Source organism: Mustela nigripes, chromosome 15 (assembly GCF_022355385.1).
Source record: "Mustela nigripes isolate SB6536 chromosome 15, MUSNIG.SB6536, whole genome shotgun sequence".
NCBI classification, from domain to species: Eukaryota; Metazoa; Chordata; class Mammalia; order Carnivora; family Mustelidae; genus Mustela; species Mustela nigripes.
In genome coordinates this window covers 28,581,983-28,600,924 of record NC_081571.1, presented here as the reverse complement: position 1 = coordinate 28,600,924, position 18,942 = coordinate 28,581,983, and the positions used below count along the sequence as shown (strand labels likewise).

At 37.9% G+C, this 18,942-nt stretch overlaps 1 protein-coding gene across 1 annotated transcript in view; it reads left to right on the top strand.

Moving 5' to 3' along the window:
• Nucleotides 1-18,942, top strand: part of GTF2F2 (general transcription factor IIF subunit 2) — a 152,861-nt gene that overhangs the window by 125,108 nt on the left and 8,811 nt on the right. Inside the window, exon 7 of the mRNA XM_059377775.1 lies at nucleotides 11,157-11,300. Within this exon, the coding sequence (XP_059233758.1) occupies nucleotides 11,157-11,300 (144 nt within the window). The remainder of the gene's footprint in view (nucleotides 1-11,156; nucleotides 11,301-18,942) is intronic.

Genomic DNA, 18,942 nt, shown 5'->3' with positions numbered 1-18,942 from the left:
TTGATCAGAAAAACCCACCTTGCATTTACTCCCTAAACCTTTCCCACCCACCTATGGCTCATAGATAAACTTACATACACAGTTGACCCTTGAACAATGTGGAGGTTAGGATTACTGATGCCCTCCCCACCCCCCACCCCCTTACACACACACACATACACAGAGTTAAATCCATGTATAACTTTTGACTCCCCCAAAACTTAACTTATTGGAAGCCTTCCTGGTAATATAAACAGTCAATTAACATATTTTGAATGTTATATATATTATATACTATATTCTTACAATAAAGTAAGCTAGAAATAAAAGCATTATTACGAAAATAACTCTCTCCTACAAGGAAAGATAAAACACATTTAAAGTATTGTGTTTACTGAAAAAAAATCCATGCTGGGACAGTAAACTTAGAAAATCCACATAGCGCAAACCTGTCTTGTTCAAGGGTCAACTGCATGTAGAATATATATGTAATCATCTCATAATATTTGAACCCCCACTTTGTAAATGGAGCTCTTCTAAGCATTATATTCAGATTTATCTCTTTTAGTTCACAGACTATCTGAGATGTAATACTACCATACCTTGCCATTCAGAAAGCATTTATTGGACCAAAAAGAACACATGATTAGTATTATATTTTAGAATGTTCCCTCCTTGAAAGCTTGGCCCTGAAAAACCTTGCCTTACCTATGGGATATGTCTGCTTAGGTTTCATTAAGTGGTTTTCTTCTGCCTTGAATCTTCATTATATTTCAGAAACTACTGGTTCATGTAGGCCAGCATTTTCCAAAGTAAGTTTTGAAACACTAATCTTGGGGTGCCTGGGTGGCTTAGTCGGTTAAGTGTCTGCCTTCAGCTCAGGTCATGGTCCTGGGGTCCTGGGATTGAGCCCTGGGTCAGTCTCCCTTCTCAGTGGAGAGTCTGCTTCTCTCTCTCTCTCCCTCAAATAAATAAATAAATAAATAAATAAATAAAGAAAGAAATAAAATCTTTTTAGAAAGAAAGAAACACTAATTTAGTGAGAGTCTTCTTAAAAAGGAGTTGTGTAAAAAGATTAAGTGTTAAAAGAACTTATAGATTCTGATTGTGTCCTCTTCAAAATGGACACTTTAATATATAGAAATTGGGGACCTTGGAATTTGTTTAATCATATATTTTGCAAACATTTGAACATTAAATTCCCCTTCCCCCATCTTTTGTAGTGGTAAAAACAAACTTTGGGAAATAATAGGTTGTCAAAGTAGGATTTACAGGTGAGCTGTTGATTGAGGGGGGAAATATTGGAACTTGTATTTACCTTGTTTTTCATGTAATAAAAGAAGGAAATTGAGCTTTAGAAATACTGTGTGGATTGACCCTAGCATCCTTATGCAGCCCCTGTGCTACTCGGCCATTTTCAGCAGAAGAGTAGAAATTTTGCAACACTGGTGGATTGACATTGGTATTTCCAGTGCCTCATGTTTTCATTTGCCTTCAGCTTTTTAGGTTTCCTGCCAAATTCAGAGGTTTATAGAGTATAGTAACTATTATTAGCTAAATTCGATCTTCAAAAAGGAACAAATGGTTTTAAAGGTTCCTGCAAAGAAACTATAAAGATAATTAATATATTAATAAAGCAAATATATGTGAACAAGAAAGTAGAAAAACTGGTACTTTTATTCTAAAATGGTCTCTTTATCAGTCATTGTGTGAGGTGGAAACAGTGATGATGTAATCTGATGTAACAAGTACTCTTGGCCCTTCCAAAGGAAATTAGCAATCTCAGTCATCCCCTGTCTTTAGGTGATAATTCAGTTAATGTCTATTGTGGAAACAAAAACAACTCCAGATTTTCAAGCAGAAAGGGATTTAACATAGGGAATTGGTTACAGATGCTTTGCAAATACAAAAATGGAAGGTCTGGAGAAGGGGGTTGGTTACCGGAGATAAGGAAGCTGCTGCCACAGGAGGTATACAGAATGCACACAAAAAGAAAAAATCTCCCTTCCTCCTCCTTTCATTCTCCCTTTGCCAGAACTCCAGCTGGAAACCTGCTAGGAAGGGACTTCTGGAAATGTAGCCTTTAGGTCCCCTGTTGCCATCACCACCAGGCCTGGAGCTAAAGGCTTACTGAAGATAACTGATATAGTGACCCTTAACCTTTTTGTGTGTTGGACCTTAGGTCGCATTAGCTGTTGCTGGTACAAAGCTACTCCAGTTGGCAATCCACTTAAAAATAAAGCATCCAGGGGCGCCTGGGTGGCTCAGTGGGTTAAAGCCTCTTTCTTCAGCTCAGGTCATGATCCGAGGGTCCTGGATGGAACCCCACATCGGGCTCTCTGCTCAGTGGGGAGCCTGCTTCCTCCTCTCTCTCTCTCTTTCTCTGCCTGCCTCTCTGCCTACTTGTGATCTCTGTCTGTCAAACAAATAAAATCTTTAGAAAAAAAGCAAAAACAAAAACCAAGCATCCAGAATGTAAAGCAAATTGCTGTATTTTGACAACAAAACCAAAATGTATTTTGTAATTGGACAAATTAAAACTTAATCTTAAAATAGTGTTTTATTTTTTATTCCATCTCTTTAAATTTTTGTTTATGTGTGCTTTAAAATACCTGTGCATGTTAATATAGAAGTACCTTTTTACAGTTTACAAATTGATATACATAGAGTTAGCAGATGTGTAAGATTCCTTGCAGCTCCTTCCAACTCTGATTGCAAGTAAGGTGCTTGCTTCTCTCTGTGGTTTTGTTGGCTTTGTGGACATCATCCAGCATATGTAAATTTCACAGCATTCTCTTATGTAGTAGTTTATGCTCTTAGGACTTTACTCATCAGGAATTCTGTCTTCTGTTACCTAGATGTGTTTGCCAGTGCTAGCTATACACTAGAATCCCTTGAGAAGCTTTTTCCCCCCCATATTACTTTTAATTATTAATCATATAACACAAATAAAAATCCTGGTTTAAAATATTTAAAAATTCTGGTTGAAGTTGCAAAAAATCATTCAAGCTGTATATCCTTATCCTACGCTTGTCTTTAATAAGAATAAGCCTTCTAATCAGAAAGATTTAACTTGGAGCATAATAAATCTGAATATCAAATATCCTGGAAACTTTTTTTTTTCTTTTGGGTAATTTTATTTTATTCTTTTCTTTCAGTCTTCCAAGATTCATTGTTTATGCACCACACCCAGTGCTCCATGCAGTACATACCTCCTTAATACCCACCACCAGGCTCACCCAACCCCCCACCCCACTCCCCTCCAAAACCCCCAGTTTGTTTCCCAGAGTCCGCAGTCTCTCATGGTTCATCTCCCCTTCCGATTTCCCCCAACTCACTTCTCTCCATCTCCCCATGTCCTCCATGTTATTCCTTATGCTCCACAAGTAAGTGAAACCATATGTTAATTGACACTCTCTGCTTGACTTATTTCACTCAACATAATCTCCTCTAGTCATGTTGATACAAAAGTTGGGTATTCATCCTTTCCAATGGAGGCATCTTACTCCGTTGTATATATGGACCATATCTTCTTTATCTATTCATCTGTTGAAGGGCATCTTGGCTCTTTCCACAGTTCAGCGAGTGTGGCCGTTGCTGCTATGAACCTTGGGGTACAGATGGCCCTTCTTTTCACTACATCTGTATCTTTGGGGTAAATACCCAGGAGTGCAATTTTAGGTCATAGGGAAGCTCTATTTTTAATTTCTTGAGGAATCTCCACACTGTTTTCCAAAGTGGCTGCACCAACGTGCATTCCCACCAACAGTGTAAGAGGGTTCCCCTTTCTCCACATCCTCTCCAACACACGTTGTTTACTGTCTTAATTGTGGCCATTCTAACTGGTGTAAGGTGGTATCTCAATGTGGTTTCAATTTGAACCTCCCTGATGGCTAATGATAATGAACATTTTTCCATGTGTCTGTTGGCCATTTGCATATCTTCTTTGGAGAAAGGTCTCTTCACGTCCTCTGCCCATATTTTGATGTGATGATCTGTTTTGTGTGTGTTGAATTTGAGGAGTTCTTTATAGATCTTGGATATCAGCCCTTTGTAGTGTCATTTATGAATATATTCTCTGAGAAGTTTTTTTTTAAAAAAATAATAACCTCGAGAGTTTGATTTTAATTGATCTACTGTGAAGGCCAAGTATTTTTAAAATTTTTCAAGTTCCCTGGGTAATTGTAGCACGCAGCCACTGACTCAGAGATGGAAATGTCCTAGGTCTGTTTGCCATCTTATTGGGTAGTGGCAAAAATGATACCTGAGAGGAGACCAGAAAGTCTCTTTCCACCAAACGTAAGGTTTTTAAAAAGAATTAATATTTTCTTATCTTTATCATCCTCTCTGTTACCTAGCTTTTAAAAAAATTTATCTTTCCCTTCTTTTTCCTGGCAAGAACTCTTGGTCAGAACGTGATAGGGAATTAGAAGAGTTTAACTAGAAAATTATTGTTGGAGGGAGTTGAATGATAACATAAAATCTTGAGGTAAATCTCCAGGAACTAGAGAGAAATTTTTTTTTTATCCACACTCTCTTTTCTCCAGTGCGGCAGCCAACTTGGTTGGTCTTCAGAACGAAGGTTATTGGGTTTGTTTTTGTAGTGGTGTGGTTTTTGTTTTTGTTTTTTAGTTAGGTATAGATTTGGAATTTGACTCAAGGTTATCATAGATGCCTACAGGACTGTATCATAAAGGCTTTTCAGTAGTATTTGCCTAGTATTAGTAGGAGTATGCTAGGTGCTTTGTCCATTTGAATTTGCACACCATGAACTCAGAGACTCATTAAGAATTAATTTCCTCCCCAAAGATGGCAACACACTAGGCAGTCATAGAAGCATTAAGGGTGAGGAGGATCTTTTGTAAGAATTTAAATGCAAACCATGATATTCAAGGCTGTCATGCTCCCTTCAAAAGTTAAAAGCTTCCACAAGAACTGCCTTGACAACGCAAAGTATTTCTGCAAACAACAATCTAGAAATTTACAGACATCTGTATTACAATATTTTAATTGGCGGTGGGCGGCTTTTATAATTTTAGTCAGTGATTAAGGTTTCCGTAATGATGGTTGACTCTCTCTATACCATGCCGCAATGGATTTCAGCATTTAGTTGCATTTTAGTCTTGAATAATTTGTTTTCTGTTATGAAAGAAAAATTATTGTGTGTGATAGATTTTTTTTTTTTGGATTGTAAAATTTTTAATTGGAAACCAAATTTAAAGTCCTTTCTGAATTGACAATTATTTTTGCGCAGCTCATTATGCAGTTGATCTATGATCACTAGGGCAGATATAATAGCGGTAATTAAAATTCACGTAATAGCTATTTCTAGTCCAGTGACGATCCTACTAATATTTTGTGGTGGCTGCTAACAAGTTAGATGTGTGACTGTTTTGAGTAGCATCATTTCCCTACCATGTTGGTACAGCAGTACAAAACAAAATGCCAAGGGGAAAAGAGCTAAAAAGAGAAGCATTAACATTATCATAACACTGTAGTCTTCTCTTTCATGAACTAGTTCATCATTTGTACTTTATTTATAGAATGTATTTTATCAGCAGTACAAATTTTAAGTACAGTATTAAGATGACCATTTCTGTACTGTTTAGTTTTAAAAAGAAAAGCTACCTCGGGACCTTAGTTTTGTCCTGAGTATAGAGTTAGTCATTAATAATTTAATTACCATTTTTAAATGGTTATGCATATATTCATATATATGTGTGTATATATAATTTTAATTATACATATATCCACTGGAACTACTTGCTACTACAGAGCAGAATTTAGATTATGAGTCTGCCCTGGACATTATCAAAAAAGATTTAACTAATGCTGTACTATAAAAAATTTTGTTTTAGAACAATCTTTTGACTGATGATTCAAAGACCTGTACCCCAGAAGCAAATAATACATTATATGTTTAATTAATTAATTAATTTTTTAAAAAAGTCTTTTCTATAGTTTATCCCTGTAGTATGGGCCCTGAGGACATTTAATTTTGCCATTTGCCTTTTGTTTTTACGTAAATATAGGATTTAATTTCTAGTACTTTAGTTTCTCTTATAAGGAATAATATTGCCAATTTATTATTGCTGTTATTGTTTTATATGCCTGGGTTTTCAGATTATACTTTTTAAGTGTTTTTATTCCACTAATCAAAAGTAAAGTTAGGTTGCACTGCCCCCCAGGAATTGAGCCATCAACAGACACAGTTAACACAGAACACATCTAGTCAGCTTTCCCCCCAAAAGTAAGGAAGCACCAATGTTGAATACAGTAATTTTGAGATTGAAGCAAAGTTCCTTTCCAGCTTATTCTAAATTCTTACCTTTGATTCAGGCCCTCTCGGATCTGGCATGTGGTTCTGGGGTTGGGACAACTTGGTAACAAACACTTAGAAGGCTTTTCTTTCCCCTGCCTAGTTAGAGGGTATGCCCCCTCTGAAGTGGGCCATCTGGCTTCATTAACAGATTTCTTTATAGATCTGCCTGTTTTTGGTGGGGTTTCAGTCAAAATTGAAAATATCATCGGTCAAAAATGCGTTTAATACACCTAACCTACCAAAACACCATAGCTTAAACCAGCCTATCTGAAATGTGGTTAAGAGCATTTACATTAGCCTGCATTTGGGCCATATCGTCTGACACCAAGCCCCATTCCGTAATGCAGTGTCCTGTAATTTATTGAGTACTGTTGTGAAAGTAAAGCAGAATGGGTTTCCGTGTCTGGGTTGTTGCTGGGTGATAGCACGGCTGACCGGGAGGCTACAGTTGGCGGCCACTGCGCAGCCCCGTGGGAGAGGGTTGTACAGCAGATTGCTAGCCCGGGAAGGGATCCAGATTCAAAAACCAAATTACGGTTTCTACTGCATGCATGTTGCTTTCGCACCATCATAAAGCTGAAAAATTCGAAATCAAACCATTGGAAGTTGGAGATGGTCTGTATTTGAAAACATTTTTCCTATTAATCTTCTTAGCTTCTCCAGGCATTTCGCACAAGGAAGAGTCTACCAAGGGTGGAAGCTGAGTATACCAGCGCTTCTCTCCAGGTTCCTGAATTTAACTCTTCCTCCTTCTCTCAGCATAAATTAAAACTGGGATGGGAGGACACACAATATCGTGCAACTGTGGCCTCATGCTGACTACAAAAGCCTAACCTTGGACCTCTGCGAGGTCCTCACTTCCTTTGTATTATTTTTCTCAAGGACTGGTGGCCTCTGTCCCATATCTCACTTAAGCCTCTGGGACTACTTATAGGCTTTCTTCACCCTTCCTTAATCTGATTCTGTCTCCCTTTATTTTTCTTACCACACACCTGACTAGAGGAAAAGATTATATCAACTTCATCTCGTAGTCCAAACTTTTCTATTTCTCTGTTTTTTAGCAGTCACCTTTTCTGGATTGTTAATCTTAATGCAAAACCGAAAACTCTTCAAATGAGGTGCAACAGTGGAAGGAAGTTTCAGGATGCAAACTAAGTATAATTGTAAACAGTAAAACTATATATTTTAGAGATTGGTCAGCAAAGCAGGGCTTAAAATATTAATGCCTTAAGGCATTCCATGATATTTCTGTATCTAATCCAAAGACCCTCCTGCTTGGATTTGTGGGTTTTGTCCTGGCCTGTCATGCTTACTTTCTCCCTTCCTGATGTAGCTATTCTCTTGCTTCTGTCCTTTACTTTCCCTCTCTCCCTTCCTTCCTCCAGCTCTCCCTCCCTCCATCCATCCATTTCTTCCTTCCTTTCTTTCTCTCTTTCTTTCTCTCTCCCTTTCTTCCTTCCTTCCTTCCTTTCTTTCTTTCTTTCTCTCTCTCTCTCTCTCTCTCTCTCTCTCTCTCTCTCTCTCTTTCTTTCTTTCTTTCTTTCTTTCTTTTCAGGTTCCACACCTGACATGGGGCTTGAACTCATGATCCTGAGATCAGGGGTCAGCACACTACCGACTGATCCAGCCAGGCACTCCACTTCTAGTTTTCTGTTCTGTTTTTTTTTTTTTTTTTTTTAAGATTTTATTTATTTATTTGACAGAGATCAAAGTAGGCAGGGTAAGGGGGGAAGCAGGCTCCTGCTACGCAGAGAGTCTGATGTGGGGCTCAATCCCAGGACCCTGGGATCATGACCGGAGCCGAAGGCAGAGGCTTTAACCGACTGAGCCACCCAGGTACCCTGAGAGAGAAAATTCTTGAACAAATCTCAAGTCCATCCCTTTTAGTCTTCAGCCTCCTTTCTCACTGAATCGGGACAGCCACTCTGCTCCTGCCTTTGTATTTTACTAAATGCATGTTTTTGTCTGTTTTCCCCTCTTCCCCACATTGGGAGGACTTGGATTTTCTCCTTGTTCCTGGGTTGCTCTGGTCTCTCTTTTCTCTGGTCTTACTTCTAACTCTCCTAGTCACTCTGCTCTTCTCTGACAAATTCCCTGTAGCTGTCCATAGTTGTTTCTTTCATGCGCTTGCCACCCAGAGAATCTTGAGTCCAGCCACATTCTCCCCAGCAACACAGCCCTTTATCAGCCCTTTGTCACAGCACCTTTCACAGCATCCAGAGGTGGCTCTGTGTGCTCTGCTATTACTATTTTTAAAATGTGCAAGGCCCTCTCTGTATATTTTAATATATGAGCCCTAAGAAAGGGATATCTTTTGAAAGAGACCATCTTATTTCACCTGTATCTTAGCACAGTCCAAGCACACAGTCCATGCTTAACCTGTTGAGATTAATGGATTTTGAGTTTTACTCCCAAGATGCACATATCAAAAAATCAAGACAAGTTGGTTCTTTTTTCCTATCTCCTAATTTTACTTCATTGAAGGATACTCACTGTTGTCTGTGACTTGTGCCATTAATTTGAAAGTGTCTGATTATGTGTAAGATACATTTTTCGTTTGAAACTAAATTTTATCTCTTTTATAACAAATCTCTGTTGTTAAAATATAGAGAGTAAGCCTGCTATATCAGGCTGGAATTTATTCAGTAATATAGTTGTAGATTTTGAAATGAATTTCATTTTTTTTTAATTTTTGAAACTAGTCCCTAGATTATAGTTAATTCCCTCTGATGCACAGGAGATTGTTCTCCGGCAGCTTTCATCCAGCCTTCGGATGCCTTATGTACGAAGTGGGCTGCTGCCGTTGATAAGTATTTCCTCTAACGTGCTTTATCAAAATGAAGTGTTTCTTTAAAAGTTAAAAACTAAACCAACTGAAGGGAGTGAATATAAGTTGCATGTGTGCAGTGAAGAGTAAGTTTTTTAAAAAAGTGTTCTATTTGAATACCGTTGACACACAATGTTACATCAGTTTTGGGTGCACAGCCTAGCGATTCACCTTCTCTGTACATTATGCTGTGCTCAGCTCACCACAAAGGCAGCTACCCTCTGTCATCATACAGTGCTACTGCAGTATCATTGCCTGTGGTCCCTGTGCTGTACCTTTTATTCCCATGACTTATTCCATAACTGAAAGCCTTCCACCATCCCTTGGCCCATCTTGCCCCTCTTCTCACCCCTCTTCCCTCTGGAAGTCATCATTTTGCTCTCCTGTATTTATAGGTCTGATTCTTTTTGTTTACTCATTTGTTTTTTAAATTCCACATGAGTGGAATCATATGGTATTTATCTTTCTCAGTCTGATTTTTTTCACTCAGCGTAATGCCTTCAAGGTCCATCTGTGTTGTTGCAAATGGCACAATCTCATCCTTTTAATGGCTGCATAATATTCCATTTGTGCTTGCGCATGCACACCACATTTTCTTAACCATTTGTCTACTGATGGTCTCTTAAGTTGCTTCCATATCTTGGCTATTATAAATAATTCTGCAATAAACATAGAGATGCATTTTTTTAATTTAGTGTTTTCAGTTTCTTTGGGTAAATAACCAGTAGTTGGATCATATGGTATTTCTATTTTTTAATTTTTGAGGAACCTCCATGCCTTTTTTCACAGTATTTGTAGTAATTGACACAGTAATTGACATTCCCACCACCAATGCCTGAGAGTTCCCTTTTCTCTGCATCCCCGCCAACACTTGTTATTTCTTGCGTCTTTGATTTTAACCATTCTGACAGGTATAAGGTGATACCTCATTGTGGTTTTTGTTTGTATTTCTCTGATGACCAGTGATGTTGAGCATCTTTTCTTGTGTTTGTTGGCCTTGTGTTTGTTCTTAGAATAATGTCTACTCAGGTCCCCTTCCCATTTTTTAATCAGATTTGGGTGGAGAGTTTTGGTGTTAAGTTGTAAAAGTTCTATATAGGTTTTGGGTATTAACTCCTTATTGAATATATAATTTGCAAATATCTTCTCCCATTCAGTAGGCCAACTAATAAAATGTAATATTTTTTTCAAGTGATCAAATCCCTGGATCAGAACTCTCTGTAGGAGAGAATTTATACTTTCTTTTAGTGCCATTGCTTTCAAACTGGGGTACATAGAGGTACACAAAACTACAGGACAAACATACCACTTGCTCCTAGAGTGTCATTTGTATTTGAATGAGAGGTTTTATTTTTGTATTACAAATAAAGGTATATTATGTAGGTGAGTTTAGAGTTCACATGAATTTTTAAGGTAAAAATGGAGATTTTTGGAAAAACAGTTTGCTTGTGCCTGAGTACTAAGTATAAATTCACCCTTTCCTGTTGGTAAGTTTACTTCATGTTATAGGAGAAGAAACAAGCTCAAGGTCACACAGAGCTGGGAAGAGAAAAGGCCTCACTGTCCACGTTCTTTTCCTTTTACCAGTGCTTCTCAAACTTTGCACTTCCTAGAGAACCTCTTCTGTAACCAGTCTGCCTTTTAATTCCCTGTCTGTCCTGAAAAACTTCAATTTTGAAAGATGTCACCTACCAAACTGCATCTGTCAGAGAAGCTATTTTACTGTATTTGAGATAATCAAAAACAAAAGAAACTGCAAGTTGGACTTTCTGACTCAGTAGCCACACTGAATTGTTCTAATTTGGCAAACAAAGGCTATTTGGAAGCAAATGAAGACATTAATAAAGCCTTAGAAAAGAATGAAGGGGGGTCCCTGGGTGGCTCAGTTGGTTAAGCAACTACCTTTGCCTCAGGTCATGATCCCGGAGTCTCCAGATCGAGTCCCACATCGCGCTCCCTGCTCAGCAGGGTATTTATTTCAGAGTGAGCATGTTGGATTGATGCCTTTATTTTTCTGTTTGCACCTAGATTGAATATGAAAGGAAAAAGAAAGAAGATGGAAAACGGGCTCGAGCTGATAAACAACACGTTTTGGACATGCTATTTTCGGCATTTGAGAAACATCAGTATTATAATCTTAAGGACTTGGTGGACATCACAAAACAGCCTGTGGTATGTGTTTGCTCACGCTGATCCCTTCAGTATGTCTTGCTTTATTTAGATGATGTTATTGAAGAGAAGGGTATCATATATGATGCAGCTCACATGTACCTTTGCTAACGTCAGGGTTTATTTTCAACACTCAGAATAGATGTCTTAATACTCCTCATTGGCGTTGAACCTGAAGTCTTTGTTATATATCCTATCTCGTCTTTCTTTGGTTCCCCTAAGTCTCTCCAAAAAAAAAAAAGACTCAGCTTCTTCATTTGTTTGCAAATGTGCCCCCTAAAAGAACCATATTCTTTTAAGAGCCATACAGATCTGTCATGATGAAGGTGTTTATCCCTGTCATGTAATGAAATGGGCTCTTCTTTAATGGATTTTTCTCTTTTTAATCAGAATTTACCTAGCACTAGCATGAGGTCCCTTTAAACTTGAGCTGTACTGCCCCACAGTTCTTGTTGAGGTTGTGGTTGGGTTGGCCTGTTCTACATTTTCAAGGAAAAATTGAATAAACTGATGTTTTAGATTTTATGTTTGTTCTATAAATAATCAATTTTTTTCCTGCTCCAGACTTTTATGCTTATTTGCTAACAATTTGTTATTTCTAATCTATTTAAAATACTGGTAACAAGGGGTGCCTGGGTGGCTCAGGTTGTGATCCGGGGGTCCTGGGATCAGGCCCCACATGGGGTTCCCTGCTCGGCAGGAAGCCTGCTTCTCCCTCTCCGACTCCCTCTGCTTGTATTCCCTCTCTCGCTGTCTCTTGCTCTGTCAAATAAATAAATAAAATCTTTAAAAAAAAATAAAATAAAATACAAAAAAACTAGTAACAAATAAGAAATCCAAATCTCTTTTCTCCAATCTCCAAGTCACATTTCCTTCTATGTAACTTTCTTAACCTAACATTAGCAAAGCAGCAAATTGAATTATAACAGTATTTATTTACAAGGTTTTAAAAAAATTAAATGGAGGGGCGCCTGGGTGGCTCAGTGGGTTAAGCCGCTGCCTTCGGCGCAGGTCATGATCTCAGGGTCCTGAGATCCAGTCCTGCATTGGGCTCTCTGCTCAGCGGGGAGTCTGCTTCCTCCTCTCTCTCTCTCTCTGCCTGCCTCTCTGCCTACTTGTGATCTCTCTCTGTCAAATAAATAAATAAAATCTTTAAAAAAAAAAAAAAATTAAATGGAACCTCTTTTCTTTTCTGTCCTTTTACCTAGTTTTCTTTATCATTTTGTCCACTTTGCTAGTATACTCAGGAGTATGTCAGTCCATTTATTTCCTTAAGAATATGTAACAAGAGAGCCAGTTTTTAAAAACATTATAACATAACAAATAACAGTGTATTGAAGAGCTTGCTGTATGTTTATTCTGATTTATTCAAAGCTTTAAGAAATGATTTATGACACCTCAGTATTGATTGTACAGTTTCCCACTTCTGTAGGAATTTTGTTACTATTATACTTTTTTATTAAGAAATTAAATTCCAAAAGATCTAAATAGTTTTTTCAGTAGAGAGGAGCCAAGTGCTCATGCTGCAGTATTATCAGCTCCTCTTAATCACTTATTCTCTTCAGGATCAAAGCCTTAGAAACAGCATTTCAAACTAGGTAAAAAAAATTCTTTAATTAAAAAAATTGAAATAGAGTAATTCATTAGATAAGCCTGTTTTTTTTTTGCTTTTAATCAAGTTTATCCTTGTGAATGTAAACTTGATATGTGAGAAACTGAATTTATATACATATATATATTCAGAAACTGAATGCAAATAATATATTCTTATGTAATAATGTATACACAAAAATTAGATATGAGAACACAAGTCTTTGTAGAAGGGACATTCAGATGATATTGGAGAAAGCAGTTTCTTTACTTTCCAATTTCTTAACATGGAGCAGCATGTAGTTTTTAAAGTTTATTCATTTTGCATCAAAGCAAAGGGATAATTAGTATTTCTCTCAACTTTGGTTTTTCAGAGAATTTTTGTGTAGAGGTACACAGTGAGGCTCTCAGAATAGAGCTTCTTAATTCATGGTCAGTAGGTGGGTTTTACGAGATCCAGTAATCTTCCTGAATAGGTGCAAAAATATGTATGTTTTTCTGGGGAGCAGATCCATAGTTAATATCAGATTCTCATAGAGGGCCTGGGAACCTCAAGGGGCTTGTGAGCCACTAACCTAGAAACTAAATTATTTTATAATAGTCTTATTGTTTAGAGACTGAAGTGCCTCAGCAAGCATAAGGTTCTTGAAGAAAGAGTTGTATATTAGTCATATCCTTAACTTTTTATATGCCCTATAATATAAACATAGTAGAAATTCAGTAAATATTAGAGGAATTGGGCGCCTGGGTGGCTCAGTGGGTTAAGCCGTTGCCTTCGGCTCAGGTCATGATCTCAGGGTCCTGGGATCGAGTCCCACATCGGGCTCTCTGCTCAGCAGGGGGCCTGCTTCCCTTCTTCTCTCTCTGCCTGCTTCTCTGCCTACTTGTAATCTCTGTCAAATAAATTTTAAAAAAAAATCTTAAAAAAAATATTAGAGGAATTGATTTGAAAAAAAGGCAGTGGCCTCATCCTCAGTATCCAAGGACTACCATGTTTTATTTGGTTGAATTCCGTGGGCCTCCTGTCATTTATGGCAGGAGAGGGGGGACAGAGAGCCAGTCTCAAGGAAGAATGGAATGTGACAGGGTTACAGTTATCTCTCCCCAGAGGAGCAGCCAGGAAGTGGTCAGCATGGATTCAGTTCTGCCATTTACCTACCCCACTGGGATCTGAGAAAGTCCCTTCTATTCCCAAAATTGAGGAAATTGGACTGAATAATTGTGCTCCCTTCCAATCCTAAATGTGTGATTCTGTCCCTCTCCTATTTCATCTCCTCTCCACCTCCCTCTTGATTTTGAATTGAATTGGCAAATCTCACCTAGGAAGTGGCCCAAAGCCAGCTCTCCTCCATGTAGGTAACTATCCCCTTTAAAATGTTCACAGGACATAAATAAGTCTGTATTCGTGATCATATTGGTATACCCTTCCTAATTTGATTTTAATCTGAGCAACACCAGGAGAATGAAGGAGAAGAGAGCATGAAGATCCAGGGAAGGGGCTGCTTGGTATGATGGAAAGAGCAGTGGGTTTGGAGTAATGGGATCTTGGTTCATGTCCCAGCTCTGTCATTTAGACAAGTAGTCCTGGACAGGGTATTTAAATACATTTTAATGTTCAATACAAACAAATTTCTGAGCCCCCTTGTAAAAGAGAAAACAAAGAGATCTTGTTTGTATTCAACACTTCTTTAGTATATGCAGTTAATGACTTTCTCTCATTTTCTGTTGGTCCCCAGTGCCTCCTTTGATAATGGATTTCTTTTTTTTTTAAGTGTTTTTTTTTGTTTTTAAGATTTTATTCATTTACTTGACAGAGAGAGATCACAAGTAGGCAGAGAGGCAGGCAGAGAGAGAGGAGGAAGCAGGCTCCCTGCAGAGCAGAGAGCCCGATGCAGGGCTCGATCCCCGGACCTTGGGATCATGACCTGAGCCGAAGGCAGAGGCTTTAACCCACTGAGCCACCCAGGCAACCCTGATAATGGATTTCTAACCATGAAGTCTATCCCTTTAACACACCCTCTTTGTCATTGACATGACTACTATATTCCTAAGTTACCATCTGCTTTCTGATCTTTAGAATGTCATTTGTTTTTTTAAAGATTTTATTTATTACAGAGAGTGAGAGCAAGAGCAGGGGAAGGGACAGAGGGAGAAGCAGACTCCCCACTGAGCAAGGAGCCCTATGTGGGACTCTATCCCAGGACCCTGCACCCTTAGCCGAAGGCAGACGCTTAACTGACTAAGCCACCCAAGCATCTTTAGAATGTCATTTTTTACAACATCCTGAGTGAATCTGAGGTATTATTCATGTTTTTCCAGTTCCTTCTTTTCTATATTCTTCTTAAAAATCTTTATTTCTATAAGCAGAATTATTACTGATCAGAAAAACTGCCCTTGTGGACAGACTTTTTCTCTCAGTGGTCAGTATCTGACCTTCATAAACAATCAAGGAGTTAGTTACTCATTAAGGGTAAATAAGCTGATTTTAAAAGGCCAAGCTCTGATAACTGATATAAACAGAAACATGATACCATTTAAAGAGGTATTTTATATGGTTTAAATTTGAGCTTTTAAGCCCTCCTTAATGTGAAATACTAGAAGAAGCCTATTATTTTTTCCCTGCAGTCTTTGATCTTTTCACCTTGAATTTGTTATGTCTAGTCTTTATATTTTATCTGTAAAATAGAAGCATACATAGCATTTCCTTCAAAATTTAAATTATTTGAAACTTTATCTAATTGCTCCCTTAGAAACACCAAACTGCCAAGACTGCTTTGAGCCCTGACACCCTGTTTTCTAGCATAGCATCCATTTCCAGTGTTCCTTGAACCACATCTTTCTGCTAAAAGTATCATTGAAAATTAGCCCTGGTTATAAGTGAACCCCTAATTTCCTTGTGCTGTGTCCACCCAACTTTCAGGCACAATCAAGGGAAGTGTATATTTAATTATTGATGATCCCTTCTAAATCAACAATCCCCAGTCATGTGGTCCCACAGACCATGGCATAATTCAAATATGTAATTGAGCAATTTGTGTGCTTTTTATTAAAGTAAGTTCAAATCAACAGGAGAAACCAGGCAAAGATTTGGGTGATTTCGACTTTGAAGCAATTAGTGCCCATACTTCAAGTTCCTCAGCACTAAATAGTGCTCAGTAGGCAGATTTATTTGCACAAAGTGGGCTTTAAGTAAACAAAGCCATTGCAGCAATAAGGCAGTGTTAACCTCATCCTCAGAATTTGTTTCCAGATAGACTTAAATATAAGGCATGAATAGAAGTAATCGAAGCAAAATTTGGCTTCAGTAAGATGAAAGAAGATAGGCTTTTTTAAAGGATAAAATAGCTAGACAGTTTGACCTACTGAATATTTCTCCTGTCAAGAAACAATTTTATTTATAAGTATATTCTGTTATAGGGGCGCATGGCTGGCTCATTTGGTGGAGCATGTGACTCTTGATCTTGGAGTCATGAATTCAAGCCCTATTTTGGGTGTAGAGCTTACTTTTAAAACACACAGACCCTCAAGTATGTGTTATTACAGATCTGTGAATTGGCTGAGACTCTTTGAGTTGCAGAGACTGGAAATTCAACTCAAACTAGTTAAAACAAAACTAAAATTTATTGTGGGGTGCCTGGGTAGTGTCCGACTCTTGATTTCTGCTCAGGTCATGATCTCGGGGTCGTAAGATTAAACCCCACATCAGGCTCTGTGCTGGACATGGAGCCCACTTGAGACTCTCCCCGGCCCCAGGCCTTCCTCCCTCCCCCCTCTGTCTCTGTCTCTCTCTTAAAAAAAAGAATTTATTGGCTAGAAGGTTCAGGGTTCAGGAATGTATCTAGCTTTAGCTATAACTAGCCACAGCTACTAATATTGTTTAGTTGGAACTGTCCCTTCCTGTCTTTCCACATCTCTCTGCACTATTCTTTCTTGTGTGTGGTCTTTACTCTTAGTGGGATCTTGCCATTTGGTAGCCAAAATGACCTCTTCGAACATCCTACAGCTAGTAACCCCTAAGCAAAAAGAGAATATTTGTCCTGATGATTTTAATAAAAGCCCCAGGGAAGATTTTAATTGACCTGAAAGGGGTTGGTATGCCCATTCCTAAACCAACAGGATGGGGCTAGAGGTACTCTGTCAGTGTACCTTCCCCCGCTCTGTGCCATGTTGCCCGGTATGGAGTTAGCATGTAGTCAGTGCTAGCTAGTCCGTTGTTATTTAAATAGAACTCTGGTTTCTATTCCCTTCCAAAGACTTCTGCCCGACTTCCCCATTTCAGTAAGTGACACCACCATTCCCCAAATGGATCAAGCCAGACAACTGTATTCCTGTTTCCTCTTCATGACATATATATTACAAATTATGATATATATATATATATATATCATTTAAATTATATACATATATACATGTATCTCTGTGTGTGCGTGAGTATATCTGACTCAGGATCTTAAGGCAAAAGTGATCTTAGAGATTATCTAGGCTCTCTCACTTGTAATCTCAGAGAAGGCGTTGCATAGTAACTTGACCCCACTTGTGCTGACTTCAGTCGAGGGAGATAATCTTACCACATTGCCTCTTCTGTATTCAGACATGTGCATGTCTATGTAGACAAGCAAGGAAAATATTTTTCTAACAATAGAAACCCCTTTTTAATGGGAAAATAAAACAACAAAAAACTAATATCTCTCTCAGCAGGCTTTCTCATTAAGAATCATCACTGGGGTGCCTGGGTGGCTCAGCCAGTTAAATATCTGATTCTTGATTTTGGCTCAGGTCGCAATCTCAGGATTGTGGTATTGAGCCCCAAGTTGGACTCCGTGCTTAGTGCAGAATCTGCTTGAGATTCTCCCTCTCCCTACCCACCTGCCCTTCCCCCTGCTCATGCTCACTTGCTCGCTCACTCTCTCTCTCAAATAAGTAAGTAAAATCTTTAAATTAAAAACAAACCAAAAAAAGAATCATGATCATTGATCTAATAAGCCAGGTACATAGAGAATGGTATCTAAGCTTTATCTTAGCTCATTCAGTTCCTAATCCAAAATAAAAATGGGTATTTTTAATGTTTGAAACTTATTCCCAAATTTACTACTTAAAATAAGTGTTTTATTTTTAAACAAAGATTTTATTTATTTATTTGGCAGACAGAGATCACAAGTAGGCAGAGAGGCAGGCAGATAGAAAGGGGGAAGCAGGCTTCCCACTGAGCAGGGAGCCTGATACAGGGCTTGACCCCAGGCTTTAACCCATTGAGCCACCCAGGTGCCCAGTAAGTGGTATTTTTAATATAATGTTTTATTCTGACATACACTTTCCTTTTCTTACTTCTTTTTTTCCTGAAATCTTTATAATTTCTTTTCTGTTCACATAACCCCTTTTAGTTCATTTTTCCTATAATGGAAGTTTTTATTTTTGAATGATACTAGTAAAAAAAGACCACCAATTTCTTAATAGGACATATTACTGACAGCCTTTTGTGAGACTTCTGTTTTAAAAAGTAATTATTTGCTAATTAGTGATGTAGAACCTGATTTATTGTTAAGCTTTAGAATATGAAATGTCATACTAAAATAAATTAACTATTTGAATTGTATTGAATATAAATGCATGAAATTTTAATACTTACAGATTTACTACCATTATTATTATAGGATAGTAACATTTTCTCCTTTAACTTATATGTTTTACCTTTTTTTTACCGTATTTCTGAATGTGGTAAAATTTGAGATGAATTTACTAATATAACCAATGGAGTACAGATTTTACATGAAATATTATGTAGATAAAAGGAATATTTAACATAAGCACCCATTAAAGAAAATTGGACATTTATTTATATACAAAGTTTACATAGGATCTCTTTTTAAGATTTTATTTATTTATTTGAAAAAGAGAGAACAGGAGCAGGGGGAGGGGCAGAGAGAGAGGGAAAAACAAACTCCCTGCAGAACATGGAGCCTTAAGTGGGCCAATCCCAGGACCCTGTGATCAGATACTTAACTGACTGAGCCACCCAGGAGCCCCAAAGTTTTTAATTAAGCAGTAAGCCACAAAA